A 23,371-nucleotide genomic window follows, 5' to 3' on the forward strand; every position below is an offset into this window, starting at 1 on the left:
CATCTAAGGTCTATTATTTTTCACTGACATATACTTTCTGGATATATTTTCAGGGGTGGGCTGCTGGGGGTTTGCAGGGGTTTGGGAGATCCCCTAGCTAAGATTCTGCCAGTTTGGAGAACCCCCAAATCCCACTCCTGGCTGGCCCCACCCACTCTGCCCCGCTCCTCCCAGGAGTCCCCACAAGGCCCATTTTGGATGCAGCTAAGTGCAAGGTGCACATGGAAACTCAGGGAGGGCAAAAATGGGCCTCCTGGAAGTTTGGGAAGGCCAGAAATAGGCCAGTTTCTGGCTTCCAGAGGCCTCCGGAGCCCGGAGAGGGCAAAAATGACCCCCTGCCATGGTGCAGGTGGCTGACTAGGCCACGCCCACCATGGCCATGTCCACCTAGCAAGTGGGCAGGGAACCCGTTACTAAAATTTTTGAAACACACCCCTGTATATTTTTAATTGAAAGACTACATAACCAAAACTTTAAGAGTCCAAATATTAAAAAATAATCTATTTTCATTTCAGATGGAAGTCTGAATTAGCAAGTTCATTTTAAAATGCGATCCAATTGAATCCCTTTCCTCCTATTTCTCATAACAATACCAGATAAATTTAACTGATTCTGGAGCATAGGATAATTTTATCTGAAATCTGAAAGTCTGCCGCAGGTTTGATTTGTAGAATTCAGTTAAAACAAAATGTCTTTACACAACATATAATTACTAAATCTATTAAACTGGCATATTTGAACATTTCCTATTCAAACAATTAACTAAAATGCTGTCAAGAATACAGATGACTTAATTTTACATTTAAAACCAAATCAGGAATATGTACAACACTATATCAGGCAAGCTGAATGTCATTACAAGGACATTGAACCTATCTTGTTGCAAGACGTATAATTATTGAATTATTTTTTCCTCAGAATAGAGGAAGAATAGAGAATCATGGTCAACATATACTTCACATGTTTTCACATTTCAGTGGGGCTAAATGCACCAGGAACTGCCCTACTAACTCTTGTCTAAACAGGTTATTGATGTGCAGGAGAAATTATAACTGGGATTTATCTGAAGACTCCAAAATTATTCTTTACTCCATTATGTTAATGTGTGGGGGTGAAGAACAGCAAAATCTGACACTGAAATAGAAGAAAATGACTAGGCTAGGAATAATACTTATTGTGTTTATGGCAAACTGGAATGGTTGGAAGATTTAAGCAGGATAGGAGTAGTTATTTATAGTCACCGTTAAAAATTTAGCTGTAATCCGAGGATTTTCATCTGCAAGTAAAATAAATGTTTATGTGCTCAGATGTATTTTTTCCTTGTTTAGATTTTAAAATAGGCCAGATAACTTCTTACCAAAGACACTAATAACATTCACAATATAATACCATTTTTCTTTTTAAATGTTTAAAAAGCCAAGGTTTTCAGCAACATATCAGTAAATTGGGATTTTAAGTACATCATGTAATATTTATGAAACATTTTACTTGCTAAATTGTTATGTCTAATACCAAGTTTAGATTGCATCTTGTTTTTGGTCTTTTGGCCATAAATAAAATTGATTGAAGTTTGGAGTAGTTATTTCTGGACCAAAAGAATTACAGCACACTTAAGATGGATGTGTTAAGCCATACAACAAGCACATTTGGGTGTGGTGTGGTATTCTGAATGAACTCGCTCACTGAGCTTTATAAATCCTGCTTTATGGCTTAATAAATTGTAGGAGGCCAGCAAGTCTGGTTTATAAACATGGTTTATAGCTTAGCGTGTTTTGTGAATCAGCCACTGTGATTTATTCAGCAATCTATCAGCTAAATAAACTAGGCTAAGCATGATGTGTGAACCCAGCTCAATCACTGCTTTTTTTCAGAATGAAAAGATGGCAGTTTGTGATTTGTTCATTCAGAATTAAGACTGTGTAGGATATATTTTTAGCATGATAGTCAAAATTGTGTAAATATCTTTTCAGTCTCTTGCCCCTTAGACAAAAGTATTTAAAAAAAAATGAGTTCAGTGATCCTGTCTATGGAGTTTCTCAGTCATCCAGGTCATGGTTGTCTCAAACATGGTTTTTAAAGAGGCAATTGGACTTTCTTATTTTTTTTCTTTGAAAACATTTTGCTTCTCATCCAAGGAGCTTCTTCAGCTCTGACTGGATGGTGGGGAATGGAAGGATTTATATGGAAGTCAGAGATGAAGAAGCTTCTTGGATGAGAAGCAAAATGTCTTCAAAGAATAACCAGAAAGTCCAATTGCCTCTTGAAAAAGCACCTTTAAGTTCAGTGATCCTGATTTCATATTTTTGGGGTCAGAACTGCAAGTAACAGGCCAGTTTTTCCTTGTTTTCCCCAAGATTAATGGTTTTTAAAATAAAGGATAATTAATGAACTTATCTAAATGTATTAGATATTATGATGGTTGTTTAATTGATATGCCAAGGGAAACCAAATAATTTTATTTTATTTTATTTTATTTATATTGCCGCCTATTCGCCCATGGCGACTCAAGGCGGCTTACACAATGTAAAATCATATTTAAAACAAAAAATAAAAATAAAAACAATAAGAACTAACAAAAAGAATCAAATAAATTAGTGAAGTACAATAGAACAAAATTTGGGAACCCACCCTCCTCCCAAAAAACAGAAATTCAAAAACCAACTCCCATCCCCCTCCCTGACGACAGCAGATCACACTAGCCACCTGATGGGTCCATCCCTCTCTGGGTTCCCCAGGCCTGCTGGCAAAACCAGGTCTTCAGTACCTTTCAGAAGAGAGCTAGAGCGGGGGCCATTCTAATCTCTGGGGGAATGATGTTCCAGAGAGAGGGAGCCACCACAGAGAAGGCCTTTCTTCTGGGTCCCACCAGGTGTATCTCCCTCATAGGTGGGACTCACAACATTCCCTGCCTCCTCATTCTAGTGGGTCGGGTGCATGTGACTGACAAGAGATGTTTCTTTAGATAACCCGGATTAATGGTTTTTAAAATAAAAGATAATTAATGAACTTATCTAAATGTGTTAGATATTATGATGGTTTGTTAATTGATATGCCAAGGGAAATCAAATAAATTTTGTTATAGTTACTCCAGGATATGCATCCAGCCAAAGGTATCACTCTTCACTTATTCCAACATGTTTTCACAAAGTTGTAGTGAGTGAGTTGGGCTGCCATATAAATTTTCTTAATAAATAATAAATGAAATCTGCCTAGTGGTGGTCAGGGTCTGGCACTAGCTGACACCCCAGGGTAGCAATAGCAAGGTGGCTATAATTATCCCAAGTAACCTTGTGGGCATCTAGGGGTCTTGCTCCTTAGATTGCCAGGTACATTTCTGAAATAAAGGAGGAAATATGATGGAGGCGAAGATGGACACTTACGTTGGTTTGGATGCCTCAGCCTGGTCAGTCTGTAGTTTTTCTCCTCCTTCCACTTCCATAGTGCAATATACAATCCGGTTGGGTGCTAAGGATTTGAGACCCTGAACTTCCATGATGACAACCTAAAGAAGAGGGAAGGAGGGAAAGGGAGAGAAACAGAGAATAAATGTTCTTTATTCAGGAATCAATTTCCAGAATCAAGCAAAAGTTATAACGCTTTGAGGAAAGCTTCTAAAAATCTACCATATAGGAGTATAGGGATAAATTGGAAGGTTGTGACATTTATTGTTGTTGTTGTTTGAAATTAGAATCCTCACATTAACCCAAAACATTGGGAAGAGGCAACCTCTTCCCCTTTAAGAGCCTGTTAGGCTCCTTATCCCACTGAAATGTTAATTTTACTTAATTAAATATTTAATTAATTCAAACATTTTCCTTGAAATGCAAGAACAGCTGGCTTCCAGCTTTATCTTTGGCTCTTTGTCAGGTAGCTCAAGTATAGCACTTGCCTGCCATCCCAGAGATCCTAACTTCAGTCTCCAGCATCTCTAAGAAAGCATGGGGGAAAAAAAACCCTCCTGTCTGAACCCCATGAGTCAGTGGGAAACAACCTGTCAATTAAGAACTTGAGAAACTCACTTATCAGCCTGTGAAAAGCCTTTCCTGCCTTTCTTGTGAGTTGCTCGGGGTCTCTTACCCCTGTAGATGTTCCCAGACCAAGCTATCCAACTACCATTTTTCATATTTAAAATCCATGCAATGGTTAAACATGGTGGTAGCTTGTCTCAGGGTTTACAGATGGACCAAGGATAAGTTAGCTGTCTGTATTCCTCCCAAATGCTAAAAATATAAAAAAATTGCAATTCCCTTTTAAGTTCTGATTGCCAAGACATAGATCACTGAGCTGCTTTAAAATTACATTCATGTTACTCAAATTTTACAACAGTTATTTTACAATACACCTTTCTATTTACTTGATGAAAACTAGATGTTACCTCCAGGGAGAAAGATAGCACAACATCTGATTTGGAGAGCTGGTTTTCGTTCTCCTCTCCCATGTCAATGATGGAAGTGTTGTGGCTGCGTTTTAGTTTTTGTAACTTGAACTCAGAGCCCCCTTTGGACACTGGCATGCTTTCCAGGTTTGCCATAAGTAAATTGACCGATGACTTCAACTCTTCAATGAACATGTTTTCCATCTCTTTGGACACAAATTTAGGAAATTTACGCTCCTGTGATGGAAAGTAAAGTAAAAAACAAACAAACAAGAATACATGATTGACAGAATTGCATATATTTATATATACTGAATTCAGTTCTCCAATAGGCATTTGTAATGGCAAGGTGGAAGACTATCGTTTATTTTGAGGCCTTTAGTGACTTCTTGACTTTGCCTACATATTAAGAAAAGTTTAGATAATTGCTGTACTGTCATCTCTTCTAACCATCTTTTTATCTTTGAGCAATATTTTTTTGCTGTTGGACAGGTCCACTACATATGATAGTAGGATCCCAGTACCTGTTTACATTTCCAGCACTCTGGTGACATATTTGGAAATATTTTTGCCATTCTTGCTGGTGGCAAGTGCCATCTATAAAATATTTTGTACATGTTTTCTTTATAAGCTGTTGACATCATTAATTTGTAATTTCTTTCCGACAATTTTTGCCAATTATCTAATTCTACAGTTTAACCAAAGTTTTTTGCCCATACTATTGTAATTTCTTTTACGCATTCTTCTTCCAAATACAGGTATATAGATATAAGAATATATATTGTAAGCAATATCACTGTTGGACTGTATGTGACTATAGATTAAATGTATTGAGTGATAAATGTATAAAACATTATGGTACAACCATGAAAACAATAGTTATAATTACGACGTATAATACTATGTACTTAAAAGAGACTACACTTTATGACTACGAGAATGATGATTATAACTAGGGTGTATAATATGATATATATCTAAAAACAACCTGATGTAGCCAGTACACTGACGTTGCAAAACTGGAAATGTGATGCATAATAAAGGAAAATGGGTATTGGTTATTCGGGTTTTCTCCTGCGTAAGATTGGAAGTATCTAGGCAACGTTTCGATGAAGTCTCATTCATCATCTTCAGGCTTGTGTTTTCGGCTCTGTGCTTCTCAGAGTGATGTTAGCTTGCAGCTGTTTCTTCCTTTTAACTGCTAGTGGGGGTGTGACTTGATTGGGTGGGGGCTTGGCCTAGATACTTCCAATCTTAGGCGGGAGAAAACCCGAATAACCAAAGATCCATATATATCTATATATCTATATCTATCTATCTATCTATCTATCTATCTATCTATCTATCTATCTATCTATCTATCCATCCATCTCTGTGTGTGTGTTTGTGTGTGTGTGTGTGTGTGTGTGTGTGTGTGTGTGTGTGTGTGTAAAGATAAAGATAAGTTTAAGTTAAGAATGCATTCTGTGCTGACCTGCTTGTTTTGTAATTATTGTTTACTGAACAAAAGAGAAGGGGGAAATCTTCATGTAGCTTCAAAGCTGTGAAAATCTCAATTCCCATCCCAGAGTCATGTGCCATCCAGTTAAGGCCAGGTCTGACCATAGCAGCACCATGAGGTCATGGTGCCAGATTTTTGATTAATAAAAAAAAACCCATGGGGCTGTTGTTGTTGTGGGGAAATTCAGCATAGAACCTAGTGCTGGGTACTGTGGAAATTGGCCACCCTTGGGATGTTGTTGCTATTAAGAGCTCCTGACAGGCCTGTAAGATATATGAGTATGATCTTGCTTAGTATGTGTGCTTTTTAATATTTGTTTGCTTGAGCTAATGATAAAGCTTAAAACCCCTTTATTCACTAGTGTGTTTAATGTGTTTGGAACTTTGGATCCAAAAATTGCTTGGGCCATCTGATCACTGCACTGACACTTGGCATTAAACCTAAAATGCAATAGCAAAAATAAATCAAAAGCCAGCTCTTCTAGTCATTGCATAAAGGAAGCTCTTAACCTAAGATCTTTATTGAGCATTTTATAAGATGGTTCTAAGCATCGAGCCGGAGCAGGAATATCCATAAAATGGCCGGCAGCTGGTGTATTCAAAGTCCCATTGGTGGTTTTATGTGTGCTGTGCTACAACGTCAACCTCAAATCATGGTGACCATGATGACTTTGCACTGCATTCTACACACATTCCTGAACCAGTAGATAGAATGTTTTGGTAGCAAGAAGGTCACAAAAGAGGTGTCAGCTTTGGAAACCATATTGAGACCAGATACTCCCACGCCGCCACATTTTGAGACTGGGAATATGGGGGTGGGATTTCTTGGAGTGTATGTAGTTAAACATAATAACATTCTTTTTCTAATTCAAGGTCATGTTATTTTGAGAATAAATGAGGGGAAGTCTCAAGTTGGGACAGATGGTGATTGGGGCATGTGATGTGATGATGGGTGCAGGGGGTGGATTTGTAGTTTTTACTTATTGCAAGGAAGCCCGGAACTTTTAGATTTGGGATTCTCCAGTTATCCAATAAAAACAGAACTTTTGAGAAGATGTCCATTTCGGAGTTATCTGTTGGAGTGGAGGTTTTCTGGAATGCTGACAAGGGGATCACATGACCCCAGGACACTCCAATCATAAATATGAACCGAGCATATTTGCCAAGCATCTGAATTTTGATTACAATGGGTTGTTAAAGGTGAAAAATGGTCCTAAGTCAATTTTTTTCAGTGCTGTTATAACTTCAAATGGTCTTAAATGAATGGTTGTAGGTCAAGGACTACTCACATTTTTTAAAATGGGGGCTTTTGAGCATCTTTGTCTATGGCCAGTCTCTTAGTCCAAGAGTTTAGGAATCTTTAACTGAAATAAATCCCACCAGTAATTCAACTCGCCTCTCATTCAATAGCACTTTGCTTTGTTATGTCTCATTTTACACCCTGTCTAGGTTTCAACATGAGGCATAAAACCTCTTTCTACTGATCAGTCTTTAACTTATGGAAATGTGCCCAGGGCTAGAAAATTAAATGCTTCCTCCAAGCAAAATTTTGTGGTAATGAATGGTCCCAAATGTCTCCACTGGGGCACTTTGAGAAATAGTTACTTTGTGACAGGAAGGCTGCAGAACAGATTCCTCATTAAAAGGTTATTTAGAAAATGAGGAACAGTCCAAGCCTGCAACATTTTTAATGACTGATATAAATTCATGATCTCCTGCATAATGTGCAAGACAAGAAAATTTAAGGTCATGGGAGAAAACATGCATTTATTCTTAGGTACAAAGTTTCTTACGATAGATTGTAAGTAAGTACCAGATCCAGGTTGATTGGCCATTAAATAGCACCAGCATATACAGAAATGCTCATTTTTTTGCTATCCATCAGTGTTCTTCTGGCCTTTTGCCATTCAGACATAATGTGCCTACTTATTGGATCATATAATTTACATATTTTACAACCTGTTGGGGTCTTCCTGGTCAAACAATATCAAGCTTGACTATGAACTCTTACTGTTATGAAGTAATCTAATTTACAGGGTTGTCTTTTGGTATGTTACTTGGACAGCACCTTATTTCTGCTAAAATTGCAGCTGCCAAAAAAGCCCGCAGAGTCCTAGACTGCATTAACAGAGAGAGTGAATCAAGATCATGTGAAGTTCTAGTAGCGCTTTACAAAGCCTTAGTAAGACTGCACTTGGACTATGGCATCCAGTTTTGATCACCACGATATAAAAAACATGCCAAGACTCTAGAAAGAGTACAGAGAAAAGCAACAAAGACGATCACAAGAATGGAGATGAAAACATATGAAGAATAGTTGCAGAAATTGGGTATGTCTGGTATAATGAAAAGAAAGACTAGGAGCAACCCGGTAGCAGTGTTCCAATATTTGAGGGGCTACCACAAAGAAGAAGGTTTCCACCTCTTCTCCAAAGCACCTGAATGCAGGACAAGAAATAATGGATGGAAAGTAATCAAGGACAGAACCAACCTAGAACTAAGAAGAAATTTCCTGACAGTGAGAACAATTCATTAATGGAATGGTAGAGCAGATTTCTCTGAGCCTTTTCTCTCCCCTTTTCTCTCCGGCGTTTAATAAATGCCATCCATTATTTAATATTCGGGCAGGAGGAACAAAGGAATAGCATGTACATTTACTCCTGGCTTCGGTGAGTTCCCACGATCTCTTATAGCTGCCTGTCTTCCAAGAGTTAAAAGTTAACAGGGGGCCCACCATGAGCAATGGGAAACGGAAGAAGAGGGAGCGTCCTCTTTCAGCTACACAGTCCTTATGCAACCCTACCAAACAACTTAAAATGGATGACTTTTGAAATGATATTCAGTCAACGGTCGTAAGTAATAAATTATCATCCTCACTTATTAGCCTTTCTAACAGATACGATCCAATGGAATGGGACTTATAAGCTGAGGAAGAGAGCTCACAGCTTCCGGACATTTCTGCTTCTTTATCAGGGGAGTCTTCCCTCTTTCAAACAACAGTTGTCAGTGTTGCCGCTGAGGATTTGTTGCAACAAGAGCATGGGGAATTACAAAATAAAAACTTTTTTGATTTTATATCTAGGCAATGCATGCTGATGGCACAGACACTGCTGACTACTTTTGAGCTTTTAACTGAGGTCAACAATAAAGTGGACTCATTAAAAGAGTCAATTGTTAAGTTTGCTGATCCAAAGATGGACGCTAACTTGGGTTTCACTAAAAGTACAAAAAACTTGTCATGTGATCTACTCCCTCATTTAGAGGTGCATGCTAAGCAAGGTTCTCTCTCCCAAGAAGTCTCGGATAAAAAGCACATAAGTTTTAACTGTTACATACAGCGGCATCAGATTACCATACAAATTTTAAATAACCAAACGAATAAAGGGAAGTGGGGATTTAGAAAAGTGGCTATTCTTTCCCTTAGCCAGCTTCTTCGCTGTGAAAGGCAGTTGGTGGATTTGCAGAGGGTGGAATGGCTTCCCTCCAGAGGGGCTTTTAAACGTATTTTGCTGACTTTTAAACAACCCACTATAGCCAGTATGCTGTTTAAAATGAATTCCTTCCTTAGCGAATTTGGAATTTTTCCTATTCGCGTGTTTATTAAGGAGGGTATCAGGCCTTTAATAAATCATATTGGCAAGAAGAGCACTGCTTTCCGCAAGCCTAATTGCAACGATTTTAAAGCTGTCAACTCTAAGGATTTTATCTCTCCCGCACCCTTGAGAAGTGGCAACTTGGAAAATCAACCTCCTATCCAGCAGCGTACTGAGATACTGGAGTCAAGCCTGATTAATTCTTTTTGTACTTTGCCAGAGCTAGAACAAGCGGGCATCATTAAAAGATTAGACGACTTGAAGGATCTTTTTGAAGTCACACGTAAAGCTGCAAAACCTTCCATAGAATTCGCTATCCCGGTTGCAGATGTTATTAATACTCTTTCTGAGAATTCTGATGAAATTCCTCTTCATATAGATGCTGCAAATAATAACTCTGTAAAAGAGGTGTACAGGCGAGAAGAAAGGAGTGGTTGCTCAATTACTGTGGAACAACAAATAGAACAACAAACAGAAGATGACCTTGGAGTAGGTGTTGAACTGCATCATAAGGAGGTTCCCAACTGCTCGTTACTACTTCCTTTGGTCTCGGACACTATCCCACTGGGCCAACCTACAATGATACCTTTGTAACAGACTGTTGGCCCTCAGAAGCATTTGGAGTCTGTTTACCAAGTTGGCAGTAGTGAAGGCAAACACCTAACAAACCAGTGCGTCTTTTTTGACTCTGAGGGAATCTTGGGTAATATTATTCCTGTGGAATGACTGGAAAATGTTAGTGTCCCTCCCAATGCTCACATTAATTCCCTCCCTATAATGACAAATGACAAGCAAGTAGATTATTTTCACCTATTGTCCTGGAATATTGCTGGCTGGAAAGCCAGAGCCATGGATGGTGACTTGGAGGATTTCTTGATAAACTTTGATCTTATAGCCCTTCAGGAGACCTGGCTGACCATGGATGAAGAACAGATCCATCTGCCTGGCTTTGATTCATGGTCTATTCCTGCAGTTAAATCTAAGGAAGGGCCTGTGGAGGCTTGTCAATTTTAGCCAAAGCAGAGTTGGGCTGGCAAGCCCAGAAGCTCAGCTTTGGTGATGCTTCTGCTTCTCATTTAATTGTCAAGTTCTTCTATGGTTCTTTTGGATTGATATTGCTGAATATATATATCCCTCCTCGCTCCTCCCCTTATCATACACCTAATATCTGGGCAAATTTGGAAGAGACAGTTATAAAATTAAATGTCCAACACCCTAACGTTACTTTAGTTTTGGCAGGAGATTTTAATGCCAGGGTAGGGGCATCTTTACATAACTTTGTTAATTCTGGTGTTATTCCTGAGGATTATTTACTAACTATTCCTCCCTGGCATTCCAGTGATTACAAAAGAAATGTTGCAGGTACACAATTGATTTCTATGATTTATAACTGTAATCTCTATATAATAGGAGGTAAGGATTATGGTTTTATATATCCTTTTACTTATCACTCAAGTAACTCCAATAGCGTTCTAGATTATATATGTGTTTCAAGAGATAAGCTTGAGAGGTTTGCAGATATACAAGTCCATGTGAGGGAAGGTAGTGATCCCCAACCAATTTCAGTTTTATTTCAAGGCAGTTCAGATATATGGAGAAACTCATCTTGTGGCAAAAGGTTTTTTGCAAACCTGGAAGTGAGACAGGATAGAAAACTCAAATGGGCCAAAGGCATTATCTATTTTTTTTGAATTCTGCACAACCTCAGATCTGGAGAAGCTTAATTTCTCATTCATCTTCAGGCTCAGATAATATTATGGCCCATTATGACGATCTACGTCATTCATTGAAGAAATGTCTTACTGTCAAACTTCCAATAAGAAACCGCCAACAAGTTGGAGTTAGCTAGTTTGATTCTGACTGTTCGCACAGTAGAAAATATTTGAGAGCTGCAATGCGTAGGGTTCAGAGATATCCCATCTCAAAAAACTATAGCAACATGTTAAAAATTAGGCGTGATTATAAGAAATTGATAGCATCGAAGAAGGCTTCCTTTAGAACTAAATTATGGTCGGACTTGGAAATTTGGGCAAAAGGGTCAAATTCAGCTTTCTTTTGAAATGCTGTCTCAGGTATTTTGAAGGAATGTAAATTTTATTTTGATATCCCCATTCCTGGTTCAATCTGGGAGAATTTTTATTCTAATCTTCTTTTTAAATCCAATCAGGACTCTATGCATACCCAAAGCAATGATTTATTAATTTTAGAAAATCTCCCTATCTGGCCCCTTGTTTCTGTTTCAGAAATTAAATCCATTATTATTTTTTGTCCCCGGAATTATTTAAGACTTATATGGACTGGTGGGCGCCTTTGTTAGCAGGGTTATTCATCTTTATAAACAATACTGGCCGCATACCTGTGGGTTGGGAAGTGGCCATTATTGTTCCCTTACATTAAAAAGGAGATAGAGGCAATCCAATTAATTACAGACCAATAAGCCTAATTGGAGTTGTTGCTAAAATGTATGCAAAGCATTTGTTGAGAAAAATTGAAATCTGGGTTATGGAGAATAATCTTTTGGCAGATGAACAAGCAGGCTTTAGATCAGAGCGATCTACCAAAGATAATTGTTTCACATTATATCACTTGGTAACAAGGTATTTAAAAATGGGTAAGAAATTATTCACTGCATTTATTGATCTATGTGCAGCTTTTGATTCGTTAAACAGAAATATCTTGTGGAGGAAACTGGCGGACCTGAACATGGAGCCCAGACTCCTTTTTCTGGTTAGGGGCCTTTACTCAAATACCCATGTGAAAATCCGTACTGGCATAAATGGAGCCCTGTCTAAGAGCATACCTACCAATATTGGCGTAAGACAGGGCTGCATTTTAGCCCCAATGCTTTTCAATCTCTGTGTCAATGATTTACCAGGATTCCTGCATGCAGTAAATTTGCATATGCCAAAGATTCTTGATAAATTTATTAATACTCTGCCGATATAGTATTAGTGGCTCATTCACAAATAGGCCTGAGAAGACTGTTGCATAAGCTGAATACCCATTGTACTTTGAATTTCTTAAATATTAATAAAAGCAAATCCAAAGTGTTGGTTTTCAGCACAAAACCATAGGAATTATATAGGAAATATAATTGGCAGATTAATGGGGAGTCAATTGAACAAGTAAATTCTTACACCTACTTAGGAGTGGTCTTTACTAATACAGGATCTTGGTTTAATCACTTTAAAAGTAGTGCATTAAGAGCTGAGATAAGCACCAAAAGATTATATAAATTATTTAACCATAATTACCCAGGCACTTTGACCCCTATGTTGAAAGTATTTAGGGCAAAAATAATTCCAATGCTGACATATGGTGCAAAACCATGGGGTTTAAATAAAGCCTCCCCACTTGAACAAACACAGACTCGCTTTTTAACACACTTATTGGGGACTGATAAGAACACTTCTGCTTCAGCAGTCAGAGTGGAATTGGGTATCCGCTCCTTACATAGCCATTTAACACTTAAAACATTTACATACTGGCTAAAGATACAATCAATGGATTCGGATAGACTTCCCAAACTATGCCTAACTGAACAGTTAAATAAGTTCCAATTTAACTCCTGGGCCAGTCAACTCCACAGAGCCATCTTAAAACATGGGTTTTCTACCCAATATTTATTGCCAAGGACTTCCCAGGCAAGGGAAATTTTTAAACAGAGAGTCTTGGATATTAGTGCCCAGACTGACATGGAATTATTAGCAAAAAAACAGATCTATAAGATTGTTGGCTAAGAAAGGGGACTTCCGGTTTGAAGGGCTTCAGCGACAGACAGGAATCTGCGATCATGCACGGTTTCTTTCTGGGCTCACCGCTGGAGCATCCCGAGGTGGCTGGTTTCGGGGCTAAGCCACCCTGTAGAGGTGGTGAAGAGGGGGGAGACTGCCAGCAGGGTCGAGGAGAGCCACATCTCTCCTCCTCAGCTGGCCATTACTCCCTTTCCCGAAGGCTGTAGGAGCGGTGGTCAGAAATGGCCACCTCAAAGAAGAACTCAACCGGAAAAGAATGTGCAGGAGGAAGATAAGAAGTGAAAGTTTTGGCTGACTGGGTTAAGTTGAAAAAGCAACAACTAAGGTACCCTGGAATTTAAATTTTACAAAAATAACATCGCTCCCAAAGAAGAGTTGGAAGCAGCGAAAGAAAGTGAAAAGGGAAAGGTTTGGCTTTTTTTTTTTTCTCCCTCCTTCCCTATATTGACAACTAAGAGACTTAAATAAGAAATCGGGAAAATCCGCTTTGGCATCAATAGGCAATTAAGCTGAAAATAAAACAAAATGCCAAGGGAACAATAAATATTTCTGGGCATTAAAAACTTTTTCTTCTATAAGCAGGAAGGGAGGGAAAAAGAATAAGGGCAGGATCTGGAAGAGGGAGGAGACTGCCTGGACTTTAAAAGAATCTAAAGTAAAACTTCAATAAGACTTCTAAAAGATACATTTTAACAGAAACTTTGCAACTAAGCAGTAACCCCAGGAAGAGAAAGTGAAAAAAAGAGCAAAAAAGAAACAGCTCACGTGTATTTGGATTATTTGGTGACTTTTGGATTTTTGGTTATTATATTTGAATGACTAAAATCAATCGGGTAGTTGTTTAAAAATTTATACAATGGCATCACTTCTGGATGAATTGAAAATGGAACTTAAAAAGTACAAAGAAGATGCACAAGAAGGGAAGGGTTCCTTGGGCTTCATTTTTCAATTCTTAGAAATGGACATCTGGAACTATGAGAAACAATAAGAAAAGACTGCAAAACAAGAAAACTGGGACAAAGAAGAAGTCATCTTTAATGAATAAGTAACTCTATGTGGGGAAGAAAAAGGAAAGGGGGAAAGAGAATGGAGAATTTAAGAATTAAAAAAACAACCAAAGAAAAGAAAAACAATTCGAAAAATAAGTATAACACTGGAAAGCAACAGAAAAGGGGAATACAGAAGAGGGAAATAGAGGTAGAGAGACAAAGGGGCAAAAAGGGGAGAGAGAAGAAGAGAGGGAAGAAGGAAAAGAAAAGAAGTTACAAGGCCCAGAACAAGATATAAAGAAACAGGACCTATTTAGAGATAACAGGTGAAAATCTAACTGAAAAAGGGATTCTGTAAAGATTGTATTGTTATATTTGTAATAGAAATAACTTTAGAAAATTGGAAACAACATATGATTAGAATGAGGGATAAAATAGTGTAATTTAGTGAAATGTTTATGAATAAAATAAATGAAATAAAATAAATGAGAAAATTGAATTAGGAAGGAACGGGAACATTTTAATTAGTCAATGTTTTATAAAATATAAGTGAAGGGGGGGGAATTAACTATGGAAAGTTTATAATTGTTCCCATAGAAGTATGATATTTAATTGAAAAGCAACATGAAAAATGTTAAGACTTTAATGAATATTAATATTAATGATATAATTGAATTGGAATGGAAGGTTGTTCTAATTATATACACTTATAATTTTTTTTCTTTTTTTTTCAAGAATACAATGTGTAGTTTAAAAGTGTACCAAGCAGAATCTGAATGGAAGTTATGTTTTATATTGAGTGTTACAACTTTAGGGGAAAGATATAAAGGCGTCATACTCCAATCAGTAACTACAGGAGATATTTTGTTTAATGAGAAAAGATAATAGACAATTGAAACAAGACAGACAAAAAATATAAATATAATTATTTGAATTGAGATGAAATAAATAAAATAAAATTGAGAAAATTAAAAGAGGTGAGAAGCTATGTAGAAAATGTAAAATAGTAATAAGATATGGAATAGAATATAAAAATGAGCATGAACCTGAATTTGCATCTGTACGAAGAAATGTAACCCGGGATTATGCTGCTTTCCAAAAAGATGTTTTATTTGCCTTTCTTTTCTTTTTGTGAAAACTCAAATAAAATTTACAAAAAAAAAAAAAAAGATGGTTGGCTAAAAATAAAAACATCTTCCAACCTGAAAAATACCTTTCAATGGGTATGCCACAATTACAGAGAAGAGCCTATACCAGAGCCAGATTTGAGTTACTGGATTCCATGTCCAGACCTGGGCACTTCCACCTTGTACCATACCACGAGAGAACCTGCTTATGTGGTTCATCTGCCATTGAAGATATTTCCCACATCTTGTTCAACTACCAAATATATGCCCCCATTAGGCTTAAATATTTATCATTTCTACTGGAAAGAACAGCCCACTGGGAATCAAACCACAGATTGTTATATTTCCTCCGGGCCTCTAATGTACACATCGTTCGTAGTTTATAATCAAGGCAGCTAAGTTTATAATCAAGGCAGCGGTCCTAAGAACACAATATATTGAACAAATTGGTGTATCCTGCAAGGGTGATCTATTATCCGATTTCTGACTCCCTGGTTTTACACATATGTTTTCATTATTGTATTCTTATATATCTAACTTATCTGTATTTTGTCTTGTTATATATTTATGTTATGTTATTGATAAGGTCTTATGACTATTCAATTAAATAAACAATACAATACATTAATGGAATGGCTTGCCTCCAGAAGTAGTGGGCGCTCCGCCTCCAGAAGTAGCAGGTGCTCCAATTCTGGAGATTTTTAAGAAGAGGTTGGACAACTATTTTTCCAGAAAGTTATAGGGTCTTCTGTTTGTGCAAGGGGTTGGACTAGAAGACCTCCAAGATCTCTTCCAACTCTGTTATTTTTGAAAGATTTATTACAAATGTGTAAAATAATTTTCTTCCACATCAACATCCTTCATCAAGTTGTCTTTATTGAGGGCAAAATCAGAGATACTGCTTAACATTCCTTAAGGAATGTGGAGATCAAAAGTAGTTGTAATTCTTTCTTTTGCATTGGTCAGGTTGCGACTGGAAGAATGCTGTTCTGGGCATTGTTTTTTATGAAGGGCAATGGAAAGCTGGAATATGCTCCCCCCCCCAGTGATTTATTAATATTATTTTAAAATCACGGCAAAATGCAAAATTAAACATATAAAACTATGGCAGAAGACAGTAATTTTAATTCACTTTATTATTTGGTTTAAGTTTTATTCCAGCTTTCTTTCTTGGACTCATAATAGCATATAGTATGTAGCATTTCTACCTCAAATTTCAGCATCACCACAGGCTTGTGTGGTTGACTAGGCTGTGAAGTTGTGACCATGAATTCCCAAGGCCGTGGTCTTGAATAGTGGATTGTTGTGCTCTTATCAAATCCTAAAGTATCACTCCATACAGGTAGTCTCTACTTGTAACCATTCACTTAGTGACTGTTTGAAGTTAAGTTGGGCTTCCCAGATATTTACAATATGGTTCTGAAGTTCCAGTGGCCAGCCCTCCTCTGACATGTGACTGCAGTTTGGGTGCTCGGCAACCGGCTTCCACTTATGGCCATCCTGTGATCATATGACCACAATTTATGCCATTTTTGCATAACCGGCATTTACTTCCAGTGCAAACCGGCATTTACTTCCAGTTTTAAGCAAAAACTGCTTCATAATGAACAATGGGTTTGCTAATGACTATACAGTAGCACTTGTTTACAATTGCCAGAAAAAAAGGTCATAAAATCATTTTGATCAGTCATGTGATGATTCGCTTTATGACTGTCAGAACTTACAATCTTAATTGCCAGGCTCAATTACAGTTGTAAATTGTGGACTTCCTGTATTGTGTTCAAAATGTTCAAAAAGGCGTCCAATATAAGCTAACGTGTGAAGTAAAAATAAATGTATGGGCTGTTAATTTTTACATCTATTTTGATCTCTTATGAAGACAATGATCTCTCCTGTGATAATATTTTTGAAACACACAATGCAGGGTCAAAAGAAGAGAAGGGAAAGGCTGTTTCTTCAAATGCTGTTGCTAAATAATGTATTATGATTTTATTCACAATACAAAGATTCACTTGGATACTTTGAGAGTGTTTTGCTAAAATAAATGTTCCCCCAACAAACAGCATATTCAAAGATCCCCTCCCCCACAAAAGATTCCATGGCAAAATAGCATACATAAACATTGAAGTTATTATCCTCTCTTCTTCAGGGAGTGATGGCTTAATATGGACACTGTATATCAGTGCTACTTGAAGATGAACTGAATTGGTAATTGATACAACCAACTGGGCTGTCATGTACAGAAAAGGATCTGTGTGTCAAGACAACACAATATCTGTTAAGACTCAGAAGAACAACTGATTACTTTTTTTCCTAGGGCTCAAGACTTATATGAAATTCTCTCCTCATTTTATTCACACAACCACCATCTTTAACCACCACGATGGTGCAGTGGTTAGAGTGCAGTACTTCAGGCTACTTCTGCTGACTGCTGGCTGCCTGCAATTTGGCAGTTCAAAGGTTGACTCAGCCTTCCATCCTTCCAAGGTGGGTAAAAGGAGGACCCAGATTGTTGGGGGCAATAGGTTGACTCTGTAAACCGCTTAGAAAGGGCTGTAAAGCACTGTGAAGCACTGTGAAGCAGTATATAAGTCTAAGTCCTATTGCTATTGCTATCTTACGAGTAGTCTAAGAACACCAATATAAACACTTAAACAATACCACCACCCCCCAATTTAACTCAGGACCCCAGCCTAATGTAGTGCATGTCCCAAGGGATGAAACTGGTTGGTAGTAGAATTAATTATTTAAATTATATTCCACCTTTCCTACAGGAGCCCTTCATGGCTTTTCTGGAAATCTCCCTTAATTGTACCCCTGGACCAGAATTCTGTGAGAATTTCAGTATTCTGCATCTTCTCAAGTCTAAGTCAATGCCACTATACAGATAGTCTTGACTTACAACCTATCACTTAGCAACTGTTTGAAATCTGACCCTCCCCCACCAAAACGACCCCTCCCCCCTCCCCCGAGTGATATGATTTTGGGAGCTTAGCTGTTTGCCATGTCCCACAATATGACCACAATTTACTTTCTATTTGTTGAAAACCACTGTTTACTTTTCAGCAAAACACCCCCATAGCAAGAAATTGCAGTGTTGACCAAATGACCATTGAAAAAAAGAGGTTGTCCAATTGAGTTGGTCACATGGTTGGCTCATTTTACAACTGTTACAGTTGATGGCCATAATGATCAAGCTTTATTATGGTCCTATGTTAAGGACTACCTGTACTTTACTGGCTCTTTTATATCACTGAAACAATACAATTGTCACGCCCCTGTTGGAGTCTGACTCAGAAGGAGAGATGGAACAGCTGACAGGGAGTGGGAGTGTGGCTCCAGTGGTTGTGGAAAAAACTGGGGAAGGGGACAGGCCAGATGGGCATACAGAGGAAGACCCAGGCCTATCTCCTCTTCATCCTCCGGCACACAGGGAGGAGTGGATAAGGGAGTGGATAAGGGAGAAACATGAGTGGCATGGTCTACGGGGGAGGAAGGGGCCCTGATCCCCTTCATGGGCTGCACCTGGGAGGACTGGTTAAAAGGACAAACTGGGCATGGCAAAGTTGCTGGAAGCAAAGTGTGCATTCTTGTAGGAGTTTATCTGTGTTTTGGTTTCCTCCCAACTGTGGTTGCTGTGTTATCTGGTAGAAGTCCGCAATTAATCATCCTTGCCTGCCATAGTAATTCCTTCAGTGTGGTGTGTTGGGTTTTTTATTTCGAATTAACTTTACTTTGGGCGTGCACTGCATTTACTCCCTCTATAAACTGTTTTCTTTAAGAGTTTGATATCCTGCCGAGGATAACTGGATTTGGGGGCCAAGTTGGAGGCATTAAAGGGACTTTCTTCTATTTTTGTGACTTGGTTATTTTTGTGTCAAATCTCTAGACCCTTAAATGCCTTGGCATTTCTTTATTATACATACACACAATTTACCGGCCATCCAATTTTCAATAATTTAGGGCAGCTTACAATGCTAATCATTTTTAAAGTTATAGAAGACGAAAAAGGAATCGTGAGCAGCTAAAAAACAATATATAACCTAAGAAATATCTATCCATCAGGGGCTCAACCTTCGCTCTGCTCCAGGACCTGGGAGAACAGCCAGATCTTCGTAACATCTGGAACATCATCAGGGTGGAAGCCATTTGGATCTCTGGAGGATCTCATTCCAGAAGGCAGATCCCATAACGGAGAACGTGTGCTTCTCTGACAGAATGTGTCAACAAACAAATACACAGACAGCTTTTGATAAACAATGCCACTGCCTGAGCCATTAAACCCAGTAAGCAACCTTCCCTTCCACCCCGTCTCTTACCTTGGCAATCTGGTCTGCCATTTGGAGACGACCGTCAAGCTCCCGCCTAATTTGTGCTGCTTGCTCATCAGGATTGTCCAGCTGCACAAAAGGAGAACAAAATCATTTAGCAGCAGTTTAGCAACAATAAAGGAACAAAAATGTCGCCCGCGAAAAATCAATATTTGAACCTCTTCTGCTTTTAGCATATCTTTGAAAAAAAGCGGGTGATGGGAATCGAGGATAAGACATAGGCTACATTTCAATCTTTTACATATATTAATGTAGATAATGTGTAAAATGCAAAAAAAGGAGGAAGACTAGTTTGGTATAGTGGCTAAGGTGCTGGCCTGGAAACCAGAAGATTGTGAGTTTTACTCCCACTTAAGGAATGAAAGCCAGCTGGGTGGTTTTGGGCCAGCCATTCTCTTGTTTGCTGCCTTGAGTGAATTATAAAGTTAATAAAGATGTGAGAAAAAAAATCTAATACATACATACATACACACACACACTTTGTTTCTTTATTATTTTACCTGACATAACATATTTACCCTACATCTAGTTTTCAAATGCATAGCATTCATAATTCATAATTATGATAGATTCCCCCAAAAGCAACGTTGTCATTCCATACATTGCTGGGAATTTTGGAAAAGCTCAGGAGGATCTTCAGCCAACACAACATACGTGCACACTTCAAACCCAAGAATACACTAAGACAGAAGCTTGTTCAACCCAAGGATAAAACACCCAGACAGAAACTGAGCAATGTGGTATATGCAGTACAATGTGGTGAGCCATGTGCAGATCTGTACATTGGGGAAACAAAACAACCACTTCATAAACACACAGCACAACATAGGAGAACAAACACATCAGTGTTGCAATGTACTGTTACGCTAAATGTTGCAATGGTCAACCTTGTAAAAGTGATGGATGGACAATCTAATGTTGCCATGTGATAAAGTGCTGACTGTGTGGAAAAATACTGGCTGGAGAAACGAAAGTTATATGGAGAAACGAAAGTTATGGAGATAAAAGGTAAGTGGGCGGGGCTAAGAAGTAGGAGCGATAAGACACCAGCTATGGTATAGGTTTGCATTAGCATAATTATGTAGAAAGCTTCTTTGTCTCTGCTATGACGTGTGCAAGTAGCCTATAAAAGGAGTACCCACCATTATTAAAGTGCCTTTTCATCCCGAGTAAACACTGTGTCCGTGTGTTTATTTATTTACCATGAGAAGGCCCAGGGCTCTGAGTTCAGACCCTGTCGTCGCCAGGAGGCAGGCAGTGAAAAGCCACACATCAGGGCTAGATTCAGCAGTCCATCTGCAATTTAAAGACAAAGGCCACTCTCTTGAAGACAGCAAAGTCCACATTTTGGACAGAGAGGACTGCTGGAGATCAAAGAGGCCACCTATGTCAAAACTGAACAGCCCTCTCTCAACAGAGGAGAAGGGACACAACATCATCTATCTCCAGGCTACAACACAGACCTTTCAATAGTCCCAAGAAGGCTCCACACCCATTCGCACCATTCAGGTGACTCTGATGACACAGATAAATCTCCAGGTGACCTTAGTGACTCTCTAAAAGAATGCAAATGACCAGCTATCTGCAAGGGATATGAATCCTTCCATTCCCCATTATCCAGTCAGAGCTGAAGAAGCTTCTTGGATGAGAAGTGAAACGTCTTCAAAGAAAAAAACCAGAAAGTCCAGTCGCCTCTTGAAAAAAGCACCTTTGGGACCACCATGACCTGGATGACTGAGAATCTCCGTACACAGGATTGCAAGTTCGGATGTTTTTTTTTGCCAGAAACCAGCATTTACTTCTGGCCATTGTGGACAATGGGTTTGCTTAATGACTGCAGCATTCACTTAATGACCACTACAAAAAAGGTTGTAAAATGGGAGTAGTCTTGTGATGATCCGCTTAATAAGTGACACAAGTTACGTAAGTCGAGGACTGTCTATGTTGTTTTGTTGTAACTTTCAAATAGCAACTATGAATTCTTTTTTAAATACTGAACATCTGAAGAGGGGTATTTAATGATATCTACTATTCTAAAACTCTTCTTCCCCAAACTCCAATCTGTGACACCTCCTTGGTTTCACTCACAGGAAAATTTTACACCTATGTATCGAACTCCTGACAAGCATCTACATGCAGACCAATGGTGGGATTCAACGTTTTTTAATACCAGTTTTGTGGGCGTGGCTTGGTGGGCGTGGAAGGGGAAGGATACTGTAAAATCTCCAGTCAGAGGTGGTATTTGCCGGTTCTCCAAACTACTCAAAATTTCCGCTACCGGTTCTCCAGAACTGGTCAGAACCTGCTGAATACCACTTCTGATGCAGACCTAACATTTGTTCAATCTAAGCTACGCATAAACCATGCTAAATCATATCCATTCTAGATAATATGGATGTACCACTACCAGAAAAAACATGTCTTTAATCACATTAATCAGTCTCTATTGAAAGATGTAAAACAGGTTATCTCCTACTGATACCTTGTCAAGATTTTGTCATCCAAAACACATGAGGGCAAGCTACTGAAGTCTTTTTATCTATCAGAAATGAAGGCAATTATCATTTAGTCCTTCATTTTTCTTCTCCAGGCAAAAAAATAGGGGGAAAAAATCAACTGAGTTTGCAAAGTTCACAAAGACCTTTACTTATTAAGAACAGAAGTACTGAGATGTCTGTATTTTGTTGGGATTGGTGTACATCTTGCTCTGATAAAGAAACATAGCTGAAAATACTCTAGGGGCAAGTCGTAATTTTTTTGCTTGCAAATGCAAAATTAAAAGCACAGCTCCATGTTTCGCTTTTGAAATCAAGATGGCTGGTATATAGGCACATATGAGAGTGCAGAAGTGGTTTATTCATTATGAACTTTATGAATTCTTTATGAACTGGCTTATCTCCAACTTTGTTTATTAGTGGGGCAGGGAGGATAGACAGAGATAGTGAATAGTCTGCCTTCTTACAGGCCTTTTCCTTTCCTAGCAGGAGGCTTCACTCCCCAGCGAATTCCTCCCTCTGTGTCATGCCCCTGGTGGAGACTGATTCTGAGGGAGAGGAGGAACAGCTGACAGGGAGTGGAAGTGTGGTCCAGAGGTTGTGGAGGAGGCTGGGGAAGAGCAGAGGCCAGTTGGGCAGTCAGAGGAAGACCCAGGCCCATCCCCTCTCCATCCTAGGGCACACAGGGAAGAGGGGATAAGGGAGAGATGTGATATACTGGGGAGGAGAGGGCCTTGATCCTCTTCATGGGCTGCAGCTGTGACAACTGGATAAGATGATGGACATGCGTACAGGCAAGTGCTGGAAACAAAGCATGGAAATATCTCTAGTTTATTGTTCCTCTCTGAGCTTGGCGTCCTTCCCAGTGTGTGTTCTGATATCTGTGGACATCTTCAAGCCCTTATCTTCTCTGATTTGTGTTGTTTTTTACACTTTATAATTTAAATGGCATTTCTTCCTTCTTGTAAATGCTTGTGTAGGAGTTTTTTTGTCTCCAGTCAGGGATATTTGGAGCTTGGAAACAAATCACACTTTGCTCTTTCTATACTTTTTCTTGCCATCTGATTAATTCCTCTTCCTTCTCTTCAAAAGTTCAATCGCATGACATTACAGCCAAACTTGACCACACAAAAATCATAAAGGAAAGGAGATCAGTACAGGTGCTCCTTGACTTACAACCATTCATTAGCAACCATTCAAAGTTAT

At 38.6% G+C, this 23,371-nt stretch overlaps 1 protein-coding gene across 21 annotated transcripts in view; it reads right to left on the reverse strand.

Annotated features, from left to right (window-relative positions):
* Positions 1 to 23,371, reverse strand: part of CADPS (calcium dependent secretion activator) — a 434,360-nt gene that overhangs the window by 232,927 nt on the left and 178,062 nt on the right. For all 21 annotated transcript variants that reach the window (XM_087923596.1, XM_087923594.1, XM_087923593.1 and 18 more), the window contains exons 4-6: positions 19,659 to 19,739; positions 4,376 to 4,612; positions 3,381 to 3,502 (exon numbers count right to left, since the gene is read on the reverse strand). In XM_087923596.1, coding sequence (XP_087779722.1) covers positions 3,381 to 3,502; positions 4,376 to 4,612; positions 19,659 to 19,739 — 440 coding nt within the window. The remainder of the gene's footprint in view (positions 1 to 3,380; positions 3,503 to 4,375; positions 4,613 to 19,658; positions 19,740 to 23,371) is intronic.

This window comes from Pseudonaja textilis, chromosome 2, assembly GCF_049901715.1.
Source record: "Pseudonaja textilis isolate UNSWEBS1 chromosome 2, rPseTex1.2, whole genome shotgun sequence".
Lineage (NCBI taxonomy): Eukaryota > Metazoa > Chordata > Lepidosauria > Squamata > Elapidae > Pseudonaja > Pseudonaja textilis.